Source organism: Zalophus californianus, chromosome 16 (assembly GCF_009762305.2).
Source record: "Zalophus californianus isolate mZalCal1 chromosome 16, mZalCal1.pri.v2, whole genome shotgun sequence".
NCBI lineage: Eukaryota > Metazoa > Chordata > Mammalia > Carnivora > Otariidae > Zalophus > Zalophus californianus.
The window spans coordinates 9,669,610-9,693,722 of record NC_045610.1 but is presented as its reverse complement, the minus strand read 5'-3'; the positions used below and the strand labels follow the sequence as shown (position 1 = coordinate 9,693,722).

At 40.0% G+C, this 24,113-nt stretch overlaps 1 protein-coding gene across 3 annotated transcripts; it reads right to left on the bottom strand.

Annotated features, from left to right (window-relative positions):
- Positions 1–1,069: 1,069 nt before the first annotated feature.
- On the bottom strand, positions 1,070–19,730 carry ZNF286A (zinc finger protein 286A). Of its 3 annotated transcripts, none has more exons than XR_003515362.2 (6): positions 19,650–19,730; positions 18,619–18,707; positions 15,074–15,188; positions 13,793–13,885; positions 4,006–5,599; positions 1,070–3,411 (listed from the first exon to the last, which is right to left on the bottom strand). XR_003515362.2 is itself a non-coding variant. In XM_027568145.2 (6 exons), the coding sequence occupies exons 1-5, from the start codon at positions 19,684–19,686 to the stop codon at positions 4,368–4,370; spliced, it is 1,566 nt and encodes a 521-aa protein (XP_027423946.1). In that variant the 5' UTR covers positions 19,687–19,730; the 3' UTR covers positions 1,070–3,411; positions 4,345–4,367. The 3 variants fall into 3 exon arrangements, 2 of the variants coding, with proteins under 2 accessions (XP_027423946.1, XP_027423947.1); XM_027568145.2 differs by having other exon boundaries at positions 4,345–5,599; XM_027568146.2 differs by having other exon boundaries at positions 4,345–5,599; positions 15,111–15,188.
- Between the last annotated feature and the right edge of the window lie 4,383 nt (positions 19,731–24,113).

Below are 24,113 nucleotides of genomic sequence, written 5' to 3'. Positions count from 1 at the left end.
CCCTTTTGCCACTAAAACCTATGGTGAGGGACAGCTCATGTGGTTCTGGATCCAAGATTGCCCCATTGGGACCTAAAAAGATAGGTAAGGAAAAGGGAGAAAGCAGGGACGAAGACCTTCCAACTTGAGTCCTGTTGTGACATTAAAAAGTTAAAACTCATGGGGCACCTGGGTAGCTCAGTCATTAAGCGTCTGCCTTAGGCTTAGGTCATGATCCCAGGGTCCTGGGATCGAGCCCCACATCGGGCTCCCTGCTCTGTGGGAAGCCTGCTTCTCCCTCTCCCACTCGCCCTGCTTGTGTTCCCTCTCTCCTGTCTCTCTGTCAAATAAATAAAATCTTTAAAAAAAAAAAAAAGTGAAAACTCATCTAGGAAAATAGTTATTTGAAACTTTTTTAAAAAAGATTTTATTTGAGAGAGAGAGAGAATGAGAGATAGCACGAGAGGGAAGAGGGTCAGAGGGAGAAGCAGACTCCCTGCCGAGCAGGGAGCCCGATGTGGGACTCGATCCTGGCACTCCAGGATCATGACCCGAGCCGAAGGCAGTTGCTTAACCAACTGAGCCACCCAGGCGCCCAGTTATTAGAAACTTCTGATAGACAATTGAACTAGTCAGTTGCTGACTAATTTGAATACTGTTTGGTGTTCTTATACAGTACTATTGCTTTAATACTTTGGGTGATGTTAACACTGTCCTCCCAAAAGCCAGATGTAATTTAAAATTTACACTAAATCAGTCTACCTGATCTTGTCTAGTTTTAACGGTACTTTTTACAGTTACCCCTGATAAATGAGTGGTGTCTTTTTCCCCATTACCCCCTCTTAAATAAGTGGCACCTGCACTTGGCCTGAGGATTCAACACCATTTGGTAGAAACAACCTTCCTCTACTCTTCAACCTTCTCGCAGAGACATGGGCTATGTAGGGCATTCCCCAACCCATGTCTTCAGAAGTTGTGAAGCCCAGATGAGACAATTAGAAATGGACTGGTTTTCTATCTTTGCCTCTTAAACTGTGCTTAAATTAGGAAACTTTAGAAGTGATTTACAAAATTTTCTGACAACAAATATATAAACATCTTTATTGACAGTGGACCAATAAAAGCAGTCAAATTTAGTTTATAGGTAACCAAAAACATTTGAAAAGCGGAACATTAAAACTTCCAAAATTCATGTCGGAGTACAAATAGTCACATTGAACATCAAACATAAACAGAACAAATATTGAAATGTCAAGGGCCAGGGTTCCCAGTAAAACTAACTCAGAGCAAGTCTCTTAACGCTATTTAAACTGCAATTAAATTACAAACTTGAGTCTCTGAAACTATCAGATAGTTCCTGGTTAAGGGAACTTGGGAAAAAAAAGCTGATTTCCCAGGGTCTCAAGGAAGCTGTGTAGGGAGCAGCACCAGATGGAAGCAAGAGCAGAAAGAGAAGCCCCTTCTCTATGATACGCTCGACAGTAGGATGGTGACAGTTCTTGATCGGTAAACAAAAGGTGCGGAAGACACATTCTTTTTTTTTTTAAGATTTTATTTATTCATTTGACACAGAGAGAGAGAGATAGCTAGAGAGGGAACACAAGCAGAGGGAGTGGGAGAGGGAGAAGCAGGCTTCCCGCTGAGCAGGGAGCCCAATGTGGGACTCGATCCCAGGACCCTGGGATCATGACCCGAGCCGAAGGCAGATGCTTAACGACTGAGCCACCCAGGTTTCCGACACATTCATTCTTAATTTCTACCTGATTGATGCTTAGCCACTTATTGCAGGTTGAGTTTGTACCTCCCCAAATTTATCTTGAAACCTAATCCCCAGTGTGATGGTACTAGGAGGTGGGGCCTTTGGAAGGTGAATAGGTCATGAGGGCAGAATTCTCAGGAAAAGGGTTAGTTTCCCTTGTAAAAGAGGCTCCAGAGCCCCCTTACCCTTTTACCATGTGAAGACCTAACAAAAAGATGGTGGTTCCTGAACCAGAAAACAGGCCCTCACCACACACTGAACCTGGTGGTGCCTTGTTCTTGGGACTCCTCAGTCTCCAGAACTGTGAGAATCTTTATAAAGCCACTCAGTCTGTGGTGAGTTATTTCGTTGTAGCAGCCCAAATGGACTGATGTTTCATTAAAATACATATATATGTATATATTTACAAACATATACATATAGAGACTAGCTGTTTAATTTATTGTGAGGTCTTTGACATGCTTTGTCTTATTTAATCCTCACAACCTTACAAGAGAGGGATGATTTATTTCCATCTTATAGATGAAGACCCTGACACTTAGAGCCAGCAAGTAGTAAGATCAAATAAATGCTAATTGGAGGTGGTAGAATTCAAACTCAGCTAAGTCCAAGTGATCTTATTTTGTGAGTCAAATTTTGGCCCCCAAATGATGAATTTTTCTTCACTCAAAAGCATTTGGCACATAGAGAAATATCAAGTATTTTAGGCTTTGGGGGACATAATGTCTGCTGCAACTACTCGACTCTGACGTTGTAGCACAAATAAACGTAAATGAACGAGTGTGGTCAAGATCCAACTAAACATCATTTAGAGATAAAGGCAGAAGGCCGGACTTGGTCGTGGGTCCAGGTCATAGTCTGTCAGTTCCTACTTTTGAACATGAATACTGAGTATTAAGGTGAAGAGAGCTGAGTGAGCACCTTTCCTTTTACCTTGTTCCTGTCAGCGTCCTACCCTGACCTCAGTCCCTGAGCCTTCCCACCCACCTCCACCCCCCCCGACATGTTTTTTGTTCTTTCCAAAACCTCTCCCAGTCCTTTCAGCCCCATTTCCTATTGTTTTAATTTCCATCACGGCTGGATTTAACCCATTCATCCTTAATGATCTTGCTCTAAACTCTCTTCCTCTACTTCTCAATAATACAACTAAGGTTTACGGAGAAGGAATTTTAAGAAATAACAGAGATAATGTGAAGGCAAGAGAATGGACTGGTTGTTGAATGTTCATAAAGGATAGAATTTAGGAGAAGAGAAAGAAGAAACCTGTAACTATTTCCCTTCTATCTTTTCAATACTCTTCTTTTCATAGAGTAACAATAAAAACTGACATTCGTATACTGTTTTGCTAAATATTTGAACTTTTGCTTCCTGTGTTTCCAATCTCATCCCTGGTTTTTGGTCACCCATGTAATTTACCATGTGGTTTCATGCCTTTTCTACCTTTTTTAGGGCTCTGGGATATAGCCCAATAAACATATAGGGAGAACAATAACAACAAAAAATGTAGGTAGACATGAAAGCCAGAGAAACGGCAACCTCTTCTTCATAGAGGGAAGCGGTTATCCTCCAGTGAGTTACTGTCCTGTGAACTATTTTCCATATTTGACAGGAAGGTGTGTTCTCGTGTCCCAGAGTTGCTTCAGAGTCCCAAGTTCTCCTTCTTGACTAGGACCCTAAATATAATAACATATTGAATTCATCAACTTTTCAGACCCTCAACATCCTAGGGGCTTTTTCTCAAAGTGACAAAGCATGGTTTACAGAAAGCAGAATAACTGTAAGTGAACGAGTTGGAAATGAAATATCCCTAATACTTTGATTATAGAAAAACCAAAGACTCATTCAATGCCAAGGATAAGAAAAGAGGCATTTGATTGAAAACTGCAGTTAAGATTTTGACCCATTCTTAACTTCAGGGAAATTCCAAAGAAGTAGAAAATGAAAATCTACACAGCAGAGGGATAACAATGATCTAAACTTATGACCAGCAGAATCCAAGTGAACACAACTTAGAACCTGCAATACAGTCTATTTATGTTCATCAAATTAGACAGTAGCCTTTGGGGGAGGGAGGGAATCCAGAGCATATTTCAACTCTTAACCTTAACATTTTACAGCTAATGTAAAAGAATTAACCCTTCCTGGAGAAATGACAGTAGCTGTACATCTGGAGCTCTACTTCGGATCCAAAGAGGAACAACTCTGTGTTTTCCTGATGATAGAGATAGGAGTCCTCTACCTACGTTTACAAATAAGAATTTCCTTACCGAGTGAGATGCTGTAACAAGGCTTTCATGTGACAAAGAGAGGGAGGAACCAGACTTCACAAGGATCAGATTGCTATCCACTCCCAAGGATTTCTTGAATTTCCATGAAAGGGTTATTTGGTAGTGGTGGTGGGGGATGGAGATCAAAATTTGAGATCCCTGGCCAGAAGCTTTCGTAATGATCAAATCAATGGATATAAGGAACATTGTGTCTATGGCTCAAAACTACGTGTTATGCAAGTAAAAGTAGACGCATAAAGAATTGGTCCTCAAGCAGCATTTTATGGGTGTTCCACCTAAACACTCAGGTATTTTAACACAGTGATAAAGCCAACTTACATTTCTTCACATTCAGTAATTTTTCAGAGTTGCTCTTCAGTATGAATTCTTTGATGTCTGATGAGGGATGAACTGCACTTAAAGCTTTTCCCACATTCATCACATCTGTAGGGCTTCTCCCCAGTATGAGTTCTCTGGTGTTGAATAAGAGCTGATGAATGAATAAAGGCTTTCCCACATTCATTACATTTGTATGGTTTCTTTCCAATATGAATTCTTTGATGTTTAGCAAAATTTGAGCTCCGGCTGAAGGTTTTCCCACATTCGTTACACTCGTAGGGTTTCTCTCCAGTATGAATTCTCTGATGCTGAACAAGATGTGTGCTCTGACTAAAGGTTTTTCCACATTCGCTACATTCATATGGTTTTTCTCCAGTATGAACTCTCTGATGTTTAGTAAGGGATGAACAATGGCTGAAGGCTTTCCCACATTCCTGACATTTATAGGGTTTCTCTCCAGTATGAGTTCGTTGATGTTTAATGAGAGCTGATGAATGAATGAAAGCTTTATCACATTCATTACATTCATAAGGCTTCACTCCAGTATGAATCAACTGATGCTGCACAAGATGTGTACTTCGATTAAAACCTTTTCCACATTCACTGCATTCATACGGTCTCTCTCCAACGTGAATTCGCTGATGTATCGCAAGGGATGAGCTTTCTGTGAAGGCTTTCTTGCATTCACTGCATTCAAACAGAATTCTAGTATGAGTTCTCTGATGTTTAGTTAAATTAGCTCTGTGGCTAAAAGATTTCCCACATTCACTGCAGCTATAGGGCTTCTCTCCAGTATGCACTCTCTGGTGTCGAATAAGCACTGAATGGTACGTGAAGAGTTCACCACAATCGTTGCATTTATGAGGCTTTTTTTCTTTACAGGTTCTTTGCTTTTTCATTAAGTTTGATTTCTGTTTCAACCTTTTTTCAAGTGTATGGAAGGCATAGGATCCTTTGGGAGCTCTGTCTTGAGTGAGAAGAACAGACTTCTGACTCAAGTTTTTCCAGTATACATCATGTTCATGAGCTCTTTCTTCAGGGAGTGAATTCACGTGGGTGAACATTTCTCTCAAGTGTCTCTCCTGATTTCCTTGCTGATTCTCTAACCAATTTTCACATTCAAGAGTTGTTTCCAAGTTGGAGTCATAGACACTATTCCTTGTCAGTCTGTCTATTATTACAGTCTGACATGATTCTTCTTTGGAAATATCTTGCACTGAAGTTGAATCTTTGCCCTCAGGTTTAGTCTCCAGGTCTGAAAGAAATTGGAAATGGAAATTTCCTTTGTTTTCACTGCTCAACAAAAGACAGTTCTGTAACAGCTATTAAAGATGAAAAACATGCTTCCGAGGAGTATGTGGGTCTGACTTTTTAAGATGACTTGTGAAGAGAAGCAAATGGAAGGAAAGAAATGTACAGTATATGTGGAGAAAATGAGAAGACCTTATCCAGGATAGTCAAAAGGGGGTAAAAGATGACCAGAAATACAGGAGAAGGAGAGATGCAGATGAAGCAATATATCACTGGATGAGCAGGAAAAGAGCACACTAGATCAGAAGAGGGAAGAAACAAATTCTTATTGAATACCTACTGCTGTAATAAATATAGTTATCACTTTAGTGTATAGGACATTATGACTTCTAGGTTTCCAGCCATCCAGTCCTACTCATGTCCAAATATGTATTCCATTTTCAGTTTAATTCTTCCCTAACAATGTTTTTATAATACATCTCTGATCAAAAATCTCCTATGATCTCCCAAAGATATAATGGCAAATATATGATATTATATGGACACAAGGCTACTCATTGTAACACTGAGATAGCAAAAGACTGGTAACATCTCAATATCGATTTTAGAGAGCTGATTAAATACACTATGATGCAGACATAAAATGCAACTTTTTAAAACATCAGAAAGATCTCCATATATAGATATGAATATATTGCCAGGATACATTATAAAATAATTTTAAAAAAAATGAGCAAGCTGAAAGTGAGTGTGTATGGTTTGCTACTCTTTATGTAGAAAAAATGGGGGGTGAGATACAAATATATGTCCATATTTGGTTATATTTTCAAAAACCAAGGACAGACAAATGAAACAGTAATGAAAATGGTTGCCTATAGGGAAAATATCAGAATAGAGAGAGCAGGGATGGAAGCTAGACCTCTCTAAATATATCTACTATATTAGAATTTTTATATCTAATATAAAACTCCTTTATAAAGCTAAAATAATTTAAAGAATGTGGTGGGTCAAAGGAATAGACAGATCAATGAAACAGAAGAGCAACTTCAGAAAGTCGAGCATATACAATTAAAAACAATACAAAGGTGATATTTCAGTCAGTCAACAAGAGATTTTGTTTTCCAACAAATGGTGCTATGACAACTGATTACACATTTAGAAGAAAATTAAGTTAGATCTGTCCCTCATTCTATACAGCCAAATGAATTCTATTCCTTCACCAAGCTACTCTTCTATCCATTTATTCAACAGTTATCCACTGAATATCTACCATACGCTAGGCTCTGTGCTAGGCACTAGGGAAAGACACATGCACACGAGGGGAGAGAATTTAGTCTAACATTCACAAATGCATATAAAAATGCACCTGTCATAATTAAGGCAAAGTATTGAGGAATAAAAGGCAAATGACCCTATGGAAAAATATAAGAGGGGAAATCTAGGGAGATGAGGGGAGACTTCTCTGAGGAAGTAAATCACTTAGCTGAAATGAAAGTGGGGTTGGAGTTCAGGTGAGTGTTGCAGATAATCGGTACAAAAGCACAGAGGTGAGCATTCCAGGGAGAGGGAATGATATGAACCAAAATGCCAGGGTGAGAGGAACATACAAGGAAAGCAGTGGTTGAGAGCAGGGACTCTGGAATCCGAATGCATGAAGATAATCCCAGTTCTGCTGCTTACAAACTGTGTGACCTGGGGCAAATTATTTAATCTATTTCAGTTTCTTTATGTGTAAGATGGGCAGTAACAGTACCTACTTCATGAGAAATAATGACAATACCTACCTTAATAAGCATTAAAGGAGTGTAAACCACTAAAAATTCTGACACAGCGTAAGTGCTAATAGTCTGATGTAATAAGGCTGGTATAGGGACGTAGGTAGAAATCTTAAAGTATGGTCCATAAACCCCCAGGAAGCCAGAAGTTCAAAACTATTTTCAATATGATGTTTAGATGTTATTTGCCTCTTTCAATGTCTTGTCACTGGCACTGTTACAAAAGTAATCATGGTAAAACTACTTATGACTTAGCACAAATTAGGACAATGACAACAAACTTACTAGCACCTGTTATTCTTCCCTGCCATGTACTCTCAGTTAAGAAAAAAAGGAGCCAGTTTCACTTAAAAATGTCTCAGGATACAGTAAACATTATTGATTTTATTAAATTTCAAGCCTTGAGTATATGTCCTCTTAAAATTTGGAATTGATGAAATAGAAAATATTCATAAAGCAATTCTGTTCATATCAAAGTATGCTGGTTGTCTTGAAGAAAACCACTCGTGGGATCATTTGACCTGTGAGCTCAACTAGCCACTTTCTTCATGGACCACAGTTTTTACTTGGAAGAATGACTGACAGAAAAAATATGTTAACCAAGTTGAGTATTTGACATTTCCTCAAAAATGAACAAAGTGAGCTTGTCAATTCAAGGAAAACAACAGTATTCAATGAAATTTCAGCTTTTGGGCAGAAAGAATTTTGGAAAACTTGTATCTGCTCTGGAGAGCTTGGTAGCTTCTTAATCCTTAAAGACTTTTCTGATAAGGTCAGTGGTGATATTAAAAGTTGTGATTTAAAAAACACTATCTAATCGAATGTGTCAATACTTAGGAGATCTGCATAACTCAGTGAACCAGTATTTTCCAGAAGATCAGTAGATTTTAACAAGAGTATGAAAAATTCATGGATCTGGTTCCAGATGCCACATTATAGCTGATCTTTAAGAAAGTAACACTTGCCCAAGGGCACCTGGGTGGCTCAGTCAGTTAAGCGTCCAACTCTTGATTCTGGCTCAGGTCATGATCTCAGGGTCCTGGGATCAAGCCCCGCGTTGGGCTCCACACTCAGTGGGGAGTCTTCTTGAGGATTCTCTCCCTCTGCCCCTCTCCCTGCTCATAGGCATGCAAGTGCACACTCTCTCAAATAAATATTAAAAAAAAAAAAAAGAATTTAACACTCGCCCAGTTTTGGTGTAATATCACAATAGCCACACTTATCTGAAAAAGCTATGAAATATTTCTCCCTTTTCCAACTATATACTGGTGTGAGGCTGGATTTCCTTCATACAAGTCAACCAAAACATGTCACAGCAAACTGCATTCAGAAGCAGGAGTGAGAATATAGATTTGCAGAAATGTACAACAATGCATTCTTGCCAATGAATTTTTTTTGCAGCATATAGGGGTTTTTATAAAAATTGTATTATTTGTGTTAACATGAAATAGGTTTTGTTATTTTAAATGATTTCACAGTTTAAACTTTAAAGAATTTTTCATTTCTAATACAGTAAGTATTGGTAAATATAACCAAAACATAAAATATAAGTATATAAAAAAAACCTCTTTAGGGTCCTCAGTAATTTTAAACGTGTGATGCCAAAGTACTTAAGAACCGCTATGCTAGAGTACAAAAACAGGGAGAGTAGGTGTGAGATTAGGTTGGAATAATGAGTAAAAGCCAGCTTTTTTAAGACTGTGTAGGCCTCAAGGGTTTTGGTTGTTATCCTAAGAGCAATGGGAAGACACTGGAATGTTTTAAGCAAAAGGATGACACCATCAGATTTGTATTTTGAAACCATCACTCTCACTGTGATATAAAAGACTGGTGTAAATCTATGGGGACAAAGGTAGAATCAAGATAATCACAGTGGTCCAGGCAAACAAGAGAGAGATGGAGGGATGCTAACAATGAAAAAAAATATTTACAGTATGACTGGATAAATGCAAAGCTGAACTGGATTAAGAAAGAGAGGAAAGTGTAAAAACTGTTCATAGATTTCTGACTTCTGCAATTTGGTAAGACAGAGTGTCATTAAGACAATAACTGGAAAAGGATCCTACTGGGAGGATGGAGAATTTGGGCCTATATCAGGCACTCATTTATTTATTTAGTTAGTTAATTTTTATTTATTTATGTATTTATTTAAAAGAGAGCACACATGAGCGGCAGGAGGCAGAGAGGGAGATGAAGAATCCACGCTGGGCTGGATTACACAACTGTGAGATCACGACCTATGCAGAAATCAAGAGTCATAGACTTAGGTTAAGAGCCACCCAGATGCCCCCAAACAATGTTTTAAACATGCTTTATTGAGGCATCTTTAACATAAGCACATGGAGACGTCAAATAGTTACACAAATGTTTAGAACAGGGGGCCAGAGGAGATATCTAGGCTGGAAATACAAATTTGGGATTCATCTAGATAGAGCTGATAATTTGGTTGTGGGAGAAAACAGAGGCTGCAAACAGGTGGCCAGTGGGACAAACCTGACACTCAGACATGTTTTGTTTGGCCCACACTATTTATAGAAATTTTTGAGATTGGTGACATTTAATAATGGAGAGATTTCACAAAGAAATTCAAATTTTGGGTTTCTCTTGGAAAAAACTAGAAGCATACTGCATGACAATAATCAACTGGAGCAAAGACTGGCAATTATAGCTTGCTGCTATTTTTCTAAATAAAGTTTTATTGGAACACAACCATACCCATTCATTTATGAACTAAGACTGCTTTCCATACTACCATGGCAGACTGAGGAGTTGCAACAGAGGCCATATGTCTCACAAGATAAATTATTCACTATCTAGCCCTTTGCATAAAAAAATTTGCCAGCTTTTGAGTTCGAGCTAATGGAAGAATGGCCACTCCTTTTGGTTGAGGTGTGTGTTCTTCCAGTTTATCAGTCCCACCCTACTTACCTTGCTTGCTTCACTCTGATAGGTTACCTGCTGTCCCATGTAGACACTTAAGTTTATGATTCCAAGTATATAGGGGGATGAGAGATTAAAACCAAGCCTTGAGCAATTCAAACATTCAATTGTTCAGAAAGTTAGAAGATACGACCAGAGAAGAGGAGATTCCAAATGGATTAAGGATTTAAAAGAAAAATTAAAGGACAAATATAAGAGAACAGAAGCAAGTATTTCTTTGATCTTAGAGGGAGAACTTTTGAAGTAGTAATCAAAAATCAGAAAACTTAGAAGATTATAATGCATTAAATTTGTACACTAAAAAGCACAGCAAAACTGAAGTAAAAACTAGCAAAAATGTCTGACAAGGAATATATGCCTCATGTATGAAGATTCTTCTAGATCATTCGGAAAATGGCAATATCTCCCATATAAAAAGGGAGAAGGGTGGTGAATAGGCAAGTCACAAAAACTGACAGACCTACAAGGGGAAACAGACATAATCGATAATCACAGGGGAAGATTTTAAAACTCAGTATTCCAAAGAACAAGATTTTAAAAAGCAGAATATTAAAGCAAGATTTCCTTTTAGAGATATACATACTATAAAGTATAATAATTCAAACAACTGTTAGTGCAGCACAGATAGACAAGTAAACCAGAGAGTCTAGAAACAGACCGAAGTGTAAACAGGACAAGAGTTTACCAGAGTTGGTGTTACAAATCTGTGACAAAATGCAGATTTTTCAATAAACGATGCTGGACTATCAGCTTTAAGCATGGAAAAAAGATAACAGTAGTTCCTTATTCACACAATATGCAAAAAAGCCCCAAGAGGACCTACCTGTAAGACAAAACTTGAACATTTTAATTTTATTTTTTTAAATATTTTATTTATTCATTTGAGAGAGAGACAGAGAGAGTACAAGCAAGGGGAAAGGCAGAGAGAGGGGGAGAAGCAGGCTCCCCGCTGAGCCGGGAGCCCAACCTGGGGCTTGATCCCAGGACCTGGAGATCACAACCTGAGCTGAAGGCAGATGCCCAACCATCTGAGCCACCCAGGCGCCCCAAAACTTGAACATTTTGGAATAAAGTACAGATTGTTTTCCTGACATTGGAATAAAGAAGACAATTCAGAAAAAAAGGTAAAGCATTAAAAAAAAAGAAATCTGATAACATTAAAAATTTTTAATTTTTTTTTTAAAAGATTTTATTTATTTATTTGAGAGAGAAAGCACAAGCAGGGGAAGTAGCAGGCAGAGGGAGAGGGAGAAGCAGGCTTCCCGACGAGCAGGGAGCCTGATGCGGGGCTCAATCCCAGGACCCTGGGATTATGACCTGAGCCGAAGGCAGCCGCTTAACCGACTGAGCCACCCAGGCGCCCCTAAAATTTTTAAATTCTGTATGTATAAGACACCTTAAAATAGAATGAGCCACAGATAAAAACAACCATTTTTTTTCTCACCAATTTGTAATGGTACCTCTGTCATACAGTACTATTTAAAATGTATAAAGAAATCCAACAAATCAAGAGAAATATGTGAATGGCCCAGTTTCAAAAAACAAGACAAAGGCTACAAACAGGTAATTTACAAAAGAGGAAGCCTGAATAACTAACAGGCATATGAAGTACTCAAACTTATTCATAACCAGAGAATGTAAATTAAAAATCATGAAATTTCATTTCATACCCAACAGACTGCTGCAAATTACTAAATCTGATAGCATCAACTGTTTACCAGGATGGTGGAAGGACCTTGGCAGGTCCTAATAAAGCTAAACATGAGATGATACTTTAAGATCCAGCAGTTATTCTGATTACGCACCTAAACCATCTCTCAAGATGAATACAAAGAGCCAACAAAACGATGATCATTGCGACTCTTATTAACGGCAAAGGTAAAACAAACCATTTAATTTAGTCACACGATGGACTTACTCCACAGGAGTCAAAACAAATGCAATTCATCTGTTTTAACATGGATTACTATCAAAACACAAGGTGAAGTTTAAAAAAAAAACTGGATCACAAAATAAAAAGTATAACATAATACTATATATATGTAATTGTTTTTTGACATGTGTATACGTATATGTCCACACATTAGAATGATGTGCCCTAACTAGTTATTTCTAGGGAGAAAGCAAATAAAAGAACTTTAACTAAATCTGTAAATTTTTTTCTTTCTTTTTTCTTTTTAAGAAACTTTGTTTTTTTTAAAGATTTTATTTATTTATTTATTTTAGAGGGCACAAACACAAGTTAGGGGAGGGGCACAGGGAGAAGGAGAGAATCTCAAGCAGACTCTGCATTGAGTGCAGAGCCCGATGTGGGGCTCGATCTCATGACCCTAAGATCATGACCTCAACTGAAATCAAGAGTCTGATGCTTAACTGACTATGCCACCCAGGCACCCCGACAGTTAGAGTTTTTAACAATCTTTTAATTAAGGTATGTACATTTTTATTTTTATTATTTTAAAGATTTTGTTTATTTATTCATGAGAGACAGAGAGAGAGAGAGGCAGAGGCAGAGGGAGAAGCAGGCTTCCCGCCGAGCAGGGAGCCCGATGCGGGACTCGATCCCAGGACTCTGGGATCATGACCTGAGCCGAAGGCAGACGCTTAACCGACTGAGCCACCCAGGCGTCCCAAGGTATGTACATTTTAAAAAAAATTTAATGGTATTATACACTTAATAGGCTATAGCATCATACAAACCTAATTTTCACAGGCAATGGGAAATTTAAAAAATTAATTTGAATTCCTTTATTGCAATACTTGCTTTTTACTCTGGTGGTCTGGAACCAAACCCACACTATCTCCAAGGTATGCCTGTCTGTGTTTGCCAGAAGACATATTAAAGAATATACACTGCAGCACTATTCATATAGCCCCAAACTGGAAACCTCCCCAATGCCCATCTCAAGAGAATGGATAAACTGGTATAGTGACATAATAAAAGTCTGCACAACAAAGAGAATGAACTAAAACTACATGCAATGACATGGCTGTTATCTCACAGTAATGTTCAGTGAAGAAAGCCAGATGCTGGAACATAGTTCAAGAACAGCCAAAACTAATCTATGGCGTTAGAAGTTAGGATAAGGTTACCCTTGGAAGGAATGAAGCGACAAGAGTACTTCCAGGCTGGTAAGGTTGCTTCTTGATCTGGGCACTAGTTACATGAATGTATCCATTTGTGAAAATTCACAGAACTGTACAGTTATGATATTTTTATTTTATATTGCAAAACAGAGGAAAGAAACAAAGGCAAAAGAAGCAAAATATTAGCGTATGTTTGATTTTGACAGTGAATACCTGTTACTTTTTTCCCCCCAACTTTTATATTATTTAAAATGCTCTATCACTTAAAATAAGACAATTAAAAAAATAAATGCACATAGGCATTTCTAATATTCTTTCCTAAGCACTGAAAAGCGCCCCCTTTACACTGTCCCGTAGGGCTATTATTTCTGAAGACTCCCATGTGTCTGACTCACCCGAATAGCTGCTTTTGGGGGCTTTTCTCTCAAGCATCAATGGTTCTTTTCCATTCTCCAAATTGTAGTTCTCAGGTTTGGAAACTGGAAGCCCTGCTCATTTAAAAAAAGAAAGAACAAAAAGAAAGAGGACTTAATAACAGGACTTAACTATTTGTGATGGGCACAAAGATCTACTTTATAGCATAGACCCAACTCTCTGATCTACAAAGACAGGTCAGGAATGAGGGAGCATGGGCCTCTGAATGAAGTTTAAAATATTTGCAGCAAGTCTGGGTCTGGTAAGGAGCTTATATGCATTGGAAAAGGCAAATGTTTTTGCCTGTCAAAAAGAAGAGAACTTCTCAGGGCGCCTGGCTGGTTCAGTCCATAGAGCACGTGACCCCTGATCTCAGGGTCGTGAGTTCAAGCCTCACATTGGGCATAGAGCTTAAAAAAAAGAGAGAGAGAGAGAATTTCTCTTTCTCTATTGTGTAAGTTCCAGGGAGACACTGCAGGTGAGTCCTTAGCTTCAGGAAGAAATGGAGAAAGTGGGATCTCCGCGGCAGCACCCAAAAGTTGTGACCGTGGTGACTAGAGTTTTTGTCTTCTTTCTAATGGTTTTTCCCTTTCTTCCTTCTTCAGTAACCAGAACCCACTTTCTCAGGGAATTTATTACATAAGCACAAAATTAATTCAAGGCAAAAAGCATTCAACTGGAAAATAATGGCAACAAATTAAGGGTTCAGATATAATTTATACATGTTCATGTATAAATATCACTGGGAAGAGTTAACACAGTTTCTTCTACCCCCATATGAACACATATATGTGCACACGTGCACACCCCCCCAAAGAGGTGAGCACAAGATCCACACTGGCCAGAGAGTACTCTCTCTAACTGGAAGAATCATGTAATCTTAGAGCTGCCAAAGTCCATCTTTACCATATGCGGAGATCCTAAGAATAAAGCTATTATGGGGCAAAGCCAAGCCACGTGTTTAAAAAAATTAAGAAAATTTGTCAATACATATGATTCCCTGAATCAAGATTTGTTATCCCCTTTAAGCCAGTGTGAATTAGGTTTCTATCATTCGAATCCAAAGACTTTTCAAACAAAACCAGCATAGACATTTCACCAAGAACCTAGGGCAGAAACAGATTTTCTCTGGGCCCAAAGGGATCAATATTTTATGATTTCTGAATGCAAAAGTGAAGGCTTTGTTAAGCTATTTCACTTTCAATAATGTAATGATGTCCCCATATGCGGATTCCAGAGTCACGATGAGAACCCATCCTTACAAAGCGAGACCAGGTTCCTATAGTTCTCCAGCATCACCTCCCTTTGTGCAGGATCCAACTTCCCCCACTCCTCTGGGGTAAAATCCATGGCCACGTCCTTGAATGTCACTGATGCCTAAGACATAAACATACTTTTGTTCACCATCTCTCACTTGACAGACTCAATTTCACCCCCCAGTTTCTGCTGGCCCTAGATAGATGCATAAGCTATACACAGGATGGGAAATGACTGTGATAAATGACAAGCATTCTAATGTATTCAGATTTGGAATACTCTATGTATAAAGTCACTGGGTATCAATCAAGTGCCAGGCACACTGTGCTGGATTCAGTATGAGAACCCAAAGAAGACTATGGTTTCTCCGTTGAGACTATCATTTTTCTGGGGAATAAAGAGTTAAAACATGAACCAACTGGACCAACAATGCAGTCTACAAAGTAAACAGAATTCAGGCAGAGGAAAAAGGCATGTCTGAGTCATTCTCCTTGTGAGTCCTCAATAAAAACGTAAAGAATCAATCTAGCCAATCAGAAGATGAACTGAAATACAGAACTTGCAAATGTGAAGAAGTCATACAATGAAAAGAATGGCAGTGAGCACCAAATCCAGTCAAGCACGGAATTCAAGGCAAAAAGCATTAAACTAGAACCTAACAGGAACAAATTAATTGAAGGTACAAGATATAAATGTTCCTGTGTAAATTTCATAGGATCAAGTTTATATAACACAAAATTTACAAATTTAAGTAAGTGAGGTAAATGTTAACTTTTGGAGAATCTGAGTAGAGAGTATATAAAAAATCTTTTTACTATTTACATCATTTATTTAAGTCTAAAATTATTTCAAAATAAAGTTCCCAAAGTAGAAATAATCTGAGATTTAAGTAACAAGAATAAAAACAAGACAAAACAAAACCAAGAATCATCCTTGGAAAATAAAATACAAAAATCATTAAGTAGCCACTGAGTAGATATTATGAGGAAAAATGACCTTGATCCTATCATCTGCATATCTATACCCAAAATGACACTCGATAGAAATTAATTTCCAAACCATTAAAAGAAAAAAAAAAAAACAGAACAAAAATGCAAACTCTTGCACAAAAGGCAGGAAATACAAAAGAATAAAGAAAGCATAATAAACAATTATAAAAATCACAAGGCAAGAAAAATTTGAAACATAAAAGTAGTTAATATGGGGGCGCCTGGGTGACTCAGTCACTTAAGCGTCTGCCTTTGGCTCAGGTCATGATCCCAGGGTCCTGGGATTGAGCCCCTGCGTCGGGCTCCTTACTCAGTGGGGAGCCTGCTTCTTTCCCTCCCTCTGCCGCTCCCCCTGTTTGTACTCTCTCTCTGTCAAATAAAATCTTAAAAAAAAAAGTAATTAATATGAATTAGTTCATTTACCTTATAGAATGGGTTTTTAAAAAAAACCACATCCTGTATACAGAAAGGACACTCAAACAAAAATCCCAAAGCTGGGGATAAGAAGAAAGTGGAAAGAGATATACACCAAACTGTTATCCTCAGTAGGGAGAGGGGGAGGGCTGAATTTGGGGAGGTCATACTATCTTTACCTTTAAATTTATATATGTCTGTGCTGTTCACCTGGTTACAGTGAGCAAGAATTAAAACTTTAATATTTTTAAAAATCTAGTAAGTTAAAGATTAAAAAAAAAATAGCCCAGGCAAATTCTAGTAAGAAAGGTAGTTGTTAGTATCAAACAAAATCTAATGCAATGCGAAAGAGCGTTGTTTTTTTTTTCCATAAGAGATTTAATCCACCCTGAAGCTGTAACAGTCTTGAATCCATTATCAAAGTGTTGAAATATATAAAGCATTCACCCTCCCTCTGGTACCTACACCCTGATTCTCCTCTGGCCCCTATGCTTGGCTATTGTTAGTATAGTTCACGTAGTACCAATTCCAACAATGACTCATGGGTGGGATGTGTGTTTGTATGAGTGTGTGCAGGTATATTCCCTAGGTCTCATCAATTAATTAGAGAATTACAATTATATGTGGCCCATAGTGGTGCCAGAATGTACCTAATACCCATTCAAGAGCTAATTCCAGGACTTGAGCTGCAATGACTAGGAGAGAAGATGCTTTTTTTCTCTGCTCTTCAACATGTGAAGATGTAAGCCTAAATTTGTTAGGAACAGGCACCAGGGAAAAAAAGCCTGCTTGAGAGCAAAATCCAATGAGAGGGGGGAAAAAAAAAAGCTCAATGAAATGGAGAGAATATGTGCTCATATTACCGTTTGGGTTCTATTTCCAGCCATACCTGGATTTTTCAGTTATGTTACTCAATAACTCTTTTTGCTTAAGCCAGTTTGAATTTTCATGAGCTGCAACTTAAAACTTCTTGACTGATACAGTCTTTAATACTCATGTAAGGCAGTTGAGAAACCAATGGAAATAAGCAAGTATATAAGGATCCTGAGGAGGGGCTCCTGGCTGGCTTGGTCGGAAGAGCCTATGACTCTTGATCTTGGGGTCGTGAGTTCGAGCCCCATGTTGGGTGTGGAGACTGCTTAAATAAATAAAAAAATTAAATATGCAATGTCTACTTTTTACACTCTGGATTATAGCAGCAAAAAGAAAGGCTAGCAGAGGTATGCCACACACATCATGGAGAGCTCTTTTCATAAAAATGTTCAAATACACAAAAAAATTGAGAGACTAACACACTATTCACCCATATAGTACAAGCACCACTCAAATTCACCAATTCTTGATATATATTCTCTTGGGGAGGGGAGGATCCGAAAGTAAGCTGCAGACATAACACTTCACCTCTAAAATACTTTAGCGTTCATCATCTTGGAGGCCTGGATTCTAACTCTTTAAATCAAACCTTCCACAGGCTTTCCCTTTCTAGCACTTCCTTGAACTATTTGAATACTTGTCTTCATAATTCACTTCAGCATTTAAGATGCTTTCTTAAATTTCTATTTAACAATCATATGTATGTTGTTTCCCCTAGACAAACGTATTTTAATAGGTACGTGCCACAGTTACTTTTATTTTTTATTTATTTTTTAAAGATTTTATTTATTTATTTGACAGAGACACAGCAAGACAGGGAACACAAGCAGGGGGAGATGGAGAGGGAGAAGCAGGCTTCCCGCCAAGCAGGGAGCCCGATGGGGGGGCTCGATCCCAGGACCCCGGGATCATGACCTGAGCCGAAGCAAACGTTTAACGACTGAGCCACCCAGGCGCCCCCCAAATTTACTTTTAAAATAGTTTCCTATGTTATCCAAGCACAGAAATAAGCATAAAAGTTCAAAGAAGGGCAATGCTTTCTACATGCCTATTGAATGACGATAAATACTAGGCGGAGAAGGTACTGTGGGTACGTAGAAGACATTTTCTACTGAGTCCATTAGATACCCGAGTAGTCCCTTAGAACTGGAACCGAGCTCTCCATTATACGGGCTCTAGTGGACAAAGAAACGCCACCTCAGAAACAAGGGAGTGCATCTGTACTCCCAGAAATAAGGGGGTATTTTTAATAATCAGTAGAGACTCACACTCACCTGGGATCTGGCTGTGAGGTGCAGAGCTGGCACTTCTCCCTCTTCTGTGCTCCGCTCTTGGGAAAAGGGAGAATCCTGGGAAGACCGAGCTAAGGGCAAGAAAGCAGTAATGATGGGGCCTAGATCCATCTTGTGACTCAGATTTACAAGTCTAAAATTCCCTCCACCATACTCATGCTGCTCCCTACAAACACTGTAAGGGAAGGGAGCCCCAAACAACCCAGGATCCCAGGTCATGGAGAAATGTCCAGAAGTGTTGCTACTCAGGACTTAAATTCACTCAGTTGCTATAATTCTAACACATTCTGGAAAGATGGCACTCTCTGTTCTAGAAATAAAACTAAGTCAGTTTTCTCCCTGAGCTTAATGTTCATATCAGAAAAACAGGCTCAAGAGTTTACAAAAATCACCCTGCAGGCTTATTTAAAATGAAGACTGCTGTATCCCACCTCCAAATAATTATCATTAGTTGAGTCTGCGGCAATCTAGAAATCTAACAGGCGTTCAGAAAGGTAATCCTGATGTAGGCTACAGACCAAACTTCAACAAAGACTGCTCTAGTAAACTGGAAGCCAGCCACTGACTTCTAGGCCCGTTTTCTCCTATAAAACACAAAAAATGATTTGCTTATTGAAATCACATGGTAATCGTGCAAAGTGGCAAAAAAGGTGTGGAAAATATTTTTGCCAACCAAAAAGCTAAATTCTCAGACCCATGACTGAGGCTTGGTTGGCATAATCATCTGGGAGGAAGAAGGCGTGAGAAAAAGTAATCGAGGCCATGCTCACGCCTTACAAGCTAACCTTCCGCTCGGATTCCGGGGGTGGCTTTGAAGGGTCCATTGTACGCCCAGCTGGAGAGGAGAGGGGGGTGGATGCCACACCAAGCCCTTCGTGCTCCCTCCAAGAGCCCATCGCTCCCCCAGACAAAGGAGACGGACGGCCCTCTCCGCCAAGAGCCACCTCCTGTGAGGCAACTAAGAATTTCGCCCTTCCACAACACAACTTCAACAACACTTGAGCAACTCTTACCTCTCTTCTCGGGCATGTCGGCCAAGTCGGTCTCCATGATCACCACCTGCTCCGGGTTCTGAATATTCCGATCTCCGTCCCCCCTCCCACCCCCCACCCCCCCCGCCCAGTTCAGACTTCTCCAGGCGGAACAGCGAGAAGCCCCCGTGGCCTCTTCGTCCTCCTTCCTGCCTTCCCTCCCGGGGCTCTGCTGGAAGGCTTCGTTCGATCAGGTCGGGTCGGATTTCTTCCTCACTCTCGAGCCTGGCTCTGTCCTACGAGGCTGGAACCTAGAAACCCGGGGACAGCATCCCTGAGGCTGGGTGCCAGGTGCCTGTCCCTGCCGCCTGCAGCTGTCCCTGGGGGCACCGAGCGGCTGCAAGGGACCAGCCAGGTACCAGGCGCGCAGACAAATCCCGCCGCGCTCCGGGCTCTCCCCAAAGCCCCGCGACTGCCCCGCGCCCCGCCCCTCGCGCACCCGCCGGCACCGCGCTCGCACCCGCGTCCCGGGGAGGCGGCAGCCGCGGGCGGGATTCGGGCCGGAGCGCGAAGGGATGGGGCTCATGGTTCGCCTTCGAGGCCCCTTCCACAAACGCGCACTCCAGCCCCGACTCGGCACGAACTGATACCCCAGGGGCCACCATCAGGGCTGAGCGGAGAAGAGCGCCACGGGAACACCCAACTCACCTCCCATCCCGGGCCTGACAAAGGCTACGAACTTCTTGGGCCAGCTCAGAGTCGCGCATGCGTAAGAAGGAGCGGGGCAAGGCCGGCAGGCCTCAGCCAGCCCCGGAACTACGAATCCCAGAAGCCCCTGGGCGTGGCCAGACTCCGTTTCTCTGCAGGTGGGAGCACACGTGGCGCGGTTGGGAGAATCGAAGGAGCTGTGGTCTCTTTCCCTCTCGCGAGAGTATCGGACCGCATCGGTGGTGTGGGATTCACCCAAGGGAGAGCGCGAACGCCAGAGACGGAGTCGAGTTGGTGGCGGTACCCGAGCTTTGTCTGCTCGTGGGACTGCAGCGCAGTGCTTAGGGCTGCTGAGGAGTTCAACCCTAATGACTCAACTGTAAGCTATATTACAGTATATGGCTTTCCCCATATTTTTGTCCTCCCCAAACTCATCCTTTGCCTTCCAACAAATGTGATAGGTGTATTTTTGGGAACAGCAGATTGTCTACACAGACCGATGTTCGTGCATCCATAGACTGCTTTGTGATACTGGAAATTAACTTGTGTGAAATAGATGAGTTGAAAAAACTCAGCCAGTTTCAACAACTTGGAGCAACACATTCTTTGCAGCCATAGAAATTAAATTTATCACAAGAGGTTGTTTGTTCAATGGAGCATGGTTAGTCTCTAATTCTGCTCTTGCGGTAACCTACCCACCCAAACTCTAAAACACCTAAACTGCTCTTCCTTTTCTCAGTGAATTGTTTTCCCTGTCCACAAACCCATTTGCAAAAGCCAGAACCAGAATATCCTCAACTCTTCCTTTTCACTGCCTATTTATCTCCAGGTCTTATTTACTATATTTTTAAACAACTCTCCCATTTGTCCATCTCTCTGTTCCCACTGGCATAACCTTATTTCTGGCTACCCCCATTTCACTAGGATTACACTCAGTCTCCTAAGTGATTTCCCTAACTCCAGTTATCTTTCCCAGTGGTCCATTCTCCAGACTTTCTGGCCAGTGATCATTCTGGAGCAAGAATATAATGTAACTTTACTGCTTAAAACTTTTGAAATGACTTTCAAAAACTTTGGGGAAAGATGATTTTTAGTCCCCACGAGAAGGCACCCCTTCTCTGGCTCCCATAATCTGATGTGGCTCCCATCCTTGTGTAATCCCCTCTTCTTGAGTATGAATAGGACCTGTGACTCACTGTTAAACAATTGAACACAACAAAGGTGACATGTCTAATGCTTCTTGGTTGGAGACTCCTTGCTGGCTTTGATGAAGCCAGGGTTGATGTTGGGGGGACTCACATGACAAGTCCACTATGGGTGGACTTCAACCAACAGCCAGCAAGAACCTAAACCCTGTCAGCAACCCCCTGGTGCTTGGAAGTGGATCATTGCTAGTAGAGTCTTCACATGAGAACCCAGTCCTGGCTGACACCTTAATAGCTGGCTGCAGAGGACCCAGTTAAGCTGTGCTCAGACCTCACCCGCAGATACTGGGTGATAATAAATGTATGCTGTTTTGAGGCACTAAGTATATAGTAATATTGCTATGCAAAGAAAAGTTTACTTCAGTTCAGGTCATGATCCCAGGGTCCTGGGATCAAGCCCCACATCAGGCTCCCTGCTCAGCGGGAAGCCTGCCTTTCCTTCTCCCCCTCCCCTTTCTTGTGTTCTCTCTCTTGCTGTGTCTCTCTCTCTCAAATAAATAAATAAAATCTTAAAAAAAAAAACACCAAACATGTCTTTAAAAAAAAAAGAAAGAAAGAAAAGTTTACTAATGTAGTATCCTAACATAAATGGCTAGCTCTTTTCCCCAAACCAACCCGAATATCCTTTGGAAGGAGGGAAGTTGTTAGATTGAAAAACTATTGAAAAATTGATTGGAATCCCTCTGGAAGATAGATGGCTACAGTTGGTCCTAGGAATGTGTGTGTGTGTGTGTGTGTTGGTGTAGGTAGGGAGGTCATGACAGCAGCAATGGAAGACAGATGCTACAAGGAGACTGCAGGGAGATGCTATAGGGAGTGGGGGTGCTTTTTGGTGTTTTGTTGTGCTCCTTTCCATCTACTCCCACATTGCCCTGGGTAAGTCTTTGCCCACTCCTTTCACCATTGCACAGGGTAGCCGTAGAGCTGGGCTAGGTTTTATTGAGCTTTCTTCTACCCTGACAAACACACACTGAGCCAGGCAATTACTGTTAAAAAAAAAAAAGAGAGAGATAGAGAGGTTCTCTGAGGGATAAGATCATCTGGTAGGAAGAGAGTGGTAAATGCCATAGATTCTCTGCTTTTAAAATAACTCAAATCCCCCTAAGTACTCCTTGCCCTCTCTACATACAAACATATGATCTACAGCTTGGGCCCTTCCTGTGTTACCAGCTTATAACCTGGGCTTGGAGAGTGTGAGTTTACAGGGGAAAAAAAAAATACCAGAAGAACTCTCTTGCTATAAAAAGAAAATAAACTGAAAAATTTATAGAAGATAAAGCAGAATTAGTAGACCATTTAGGATAAAATATAGGTATTTTTAAAAAGCTATCCTAAAAGATAAAGGAGGAGATAAGAAATATTTAGCAAGAACTTATCATAAAAACAAAACCATGTGTTAAAAATAATGGTTGAAAGAAAATATTCAATATTTTATTGAATAGCAGCATATGTAAAGCCAGAGTGAATTTTAAAGCTGGGTTCTACTCTTCATAAGATTATCAGAAAGGGATAAAAAGCTGAAAATTGTGAAAGAAATGTTAAGCAACATGGAGACTGACTAGTTATTTATATAATGAGAGTCCTAGAAAGAAAAAAGAATAAACAGATAAAATACTTTAAGAAATAATAACCAAGGATTATGGAGAAATGGAAGTTAAGGAACTTAAATCAAAAGTGGTCCTAGAAAGTCAAACAGGAAAAATATGAAAAGACACCACATATTATAATAAAATCTAACAATATAAATACTGATTTGCAACCTAGGTGGAATTTGAAACTGGTCCCCATATATGGCAAAGAGAGACTAAAGAAAGAGGCAGACTACTCCAGGCTGGTAGGCAGCAATTTTAACAAGCAAGGGAATTTATATACCAGGTTCTCTTGAGCAGCTGTTCAAGAGACAAGTTGATCTCTGCACCCACCCACCAGAATCTTTAAAGTTTCTATAGAGGCTTTAACTGGGTTCAGTCACATATTCAGTCCACACGGTCTCAATAACACATCACTCTCTCAAGGCTGCAACCCCAAAATGACTCCTACTGTGGAAATGCTGGGCAGAACATACATTTCCAAGGGCAGGGGAGGGGGTGAGGAGCCTCCCATTGCTTGGGTCTAGCTTACAGGTTAACTGGCAGTCACTCTTCATGACCTCTTACACAATAAATAGCAAGAAATTCTAAAAACTCCCAGAGACAAAACAGATCACCTATAAAACAGAGTTCAATGCCAAATCTCCAGTGTCAAAAACAGTGCCTGGCATTTTATGGCCCTCTAATAAGTAATAATTGAATAAATAAATCTAATTGTTCACTAGTAGTACTGACTACAGAAGAAAGTGTAATGATATTTTCAAATTGTAAAAGATAGACCTTGAATCTAGAATTTTATATTTTAAATAAGTATCATGTAAATGAGTCAAAATAAGGATACTCTTATGCATACAAGACCTTGGAAATTTTCTTGGAGGATGTACATCAGCAAGAAGGAAAAGAATTCAGGGAGATGCTTTAGGATATAAAGAAAGTAAGGGCAGAAATAATTTAGTAAAGGATTTATTATCATCTTCAAGGAACAGAGATAGTGGTGAAACAAG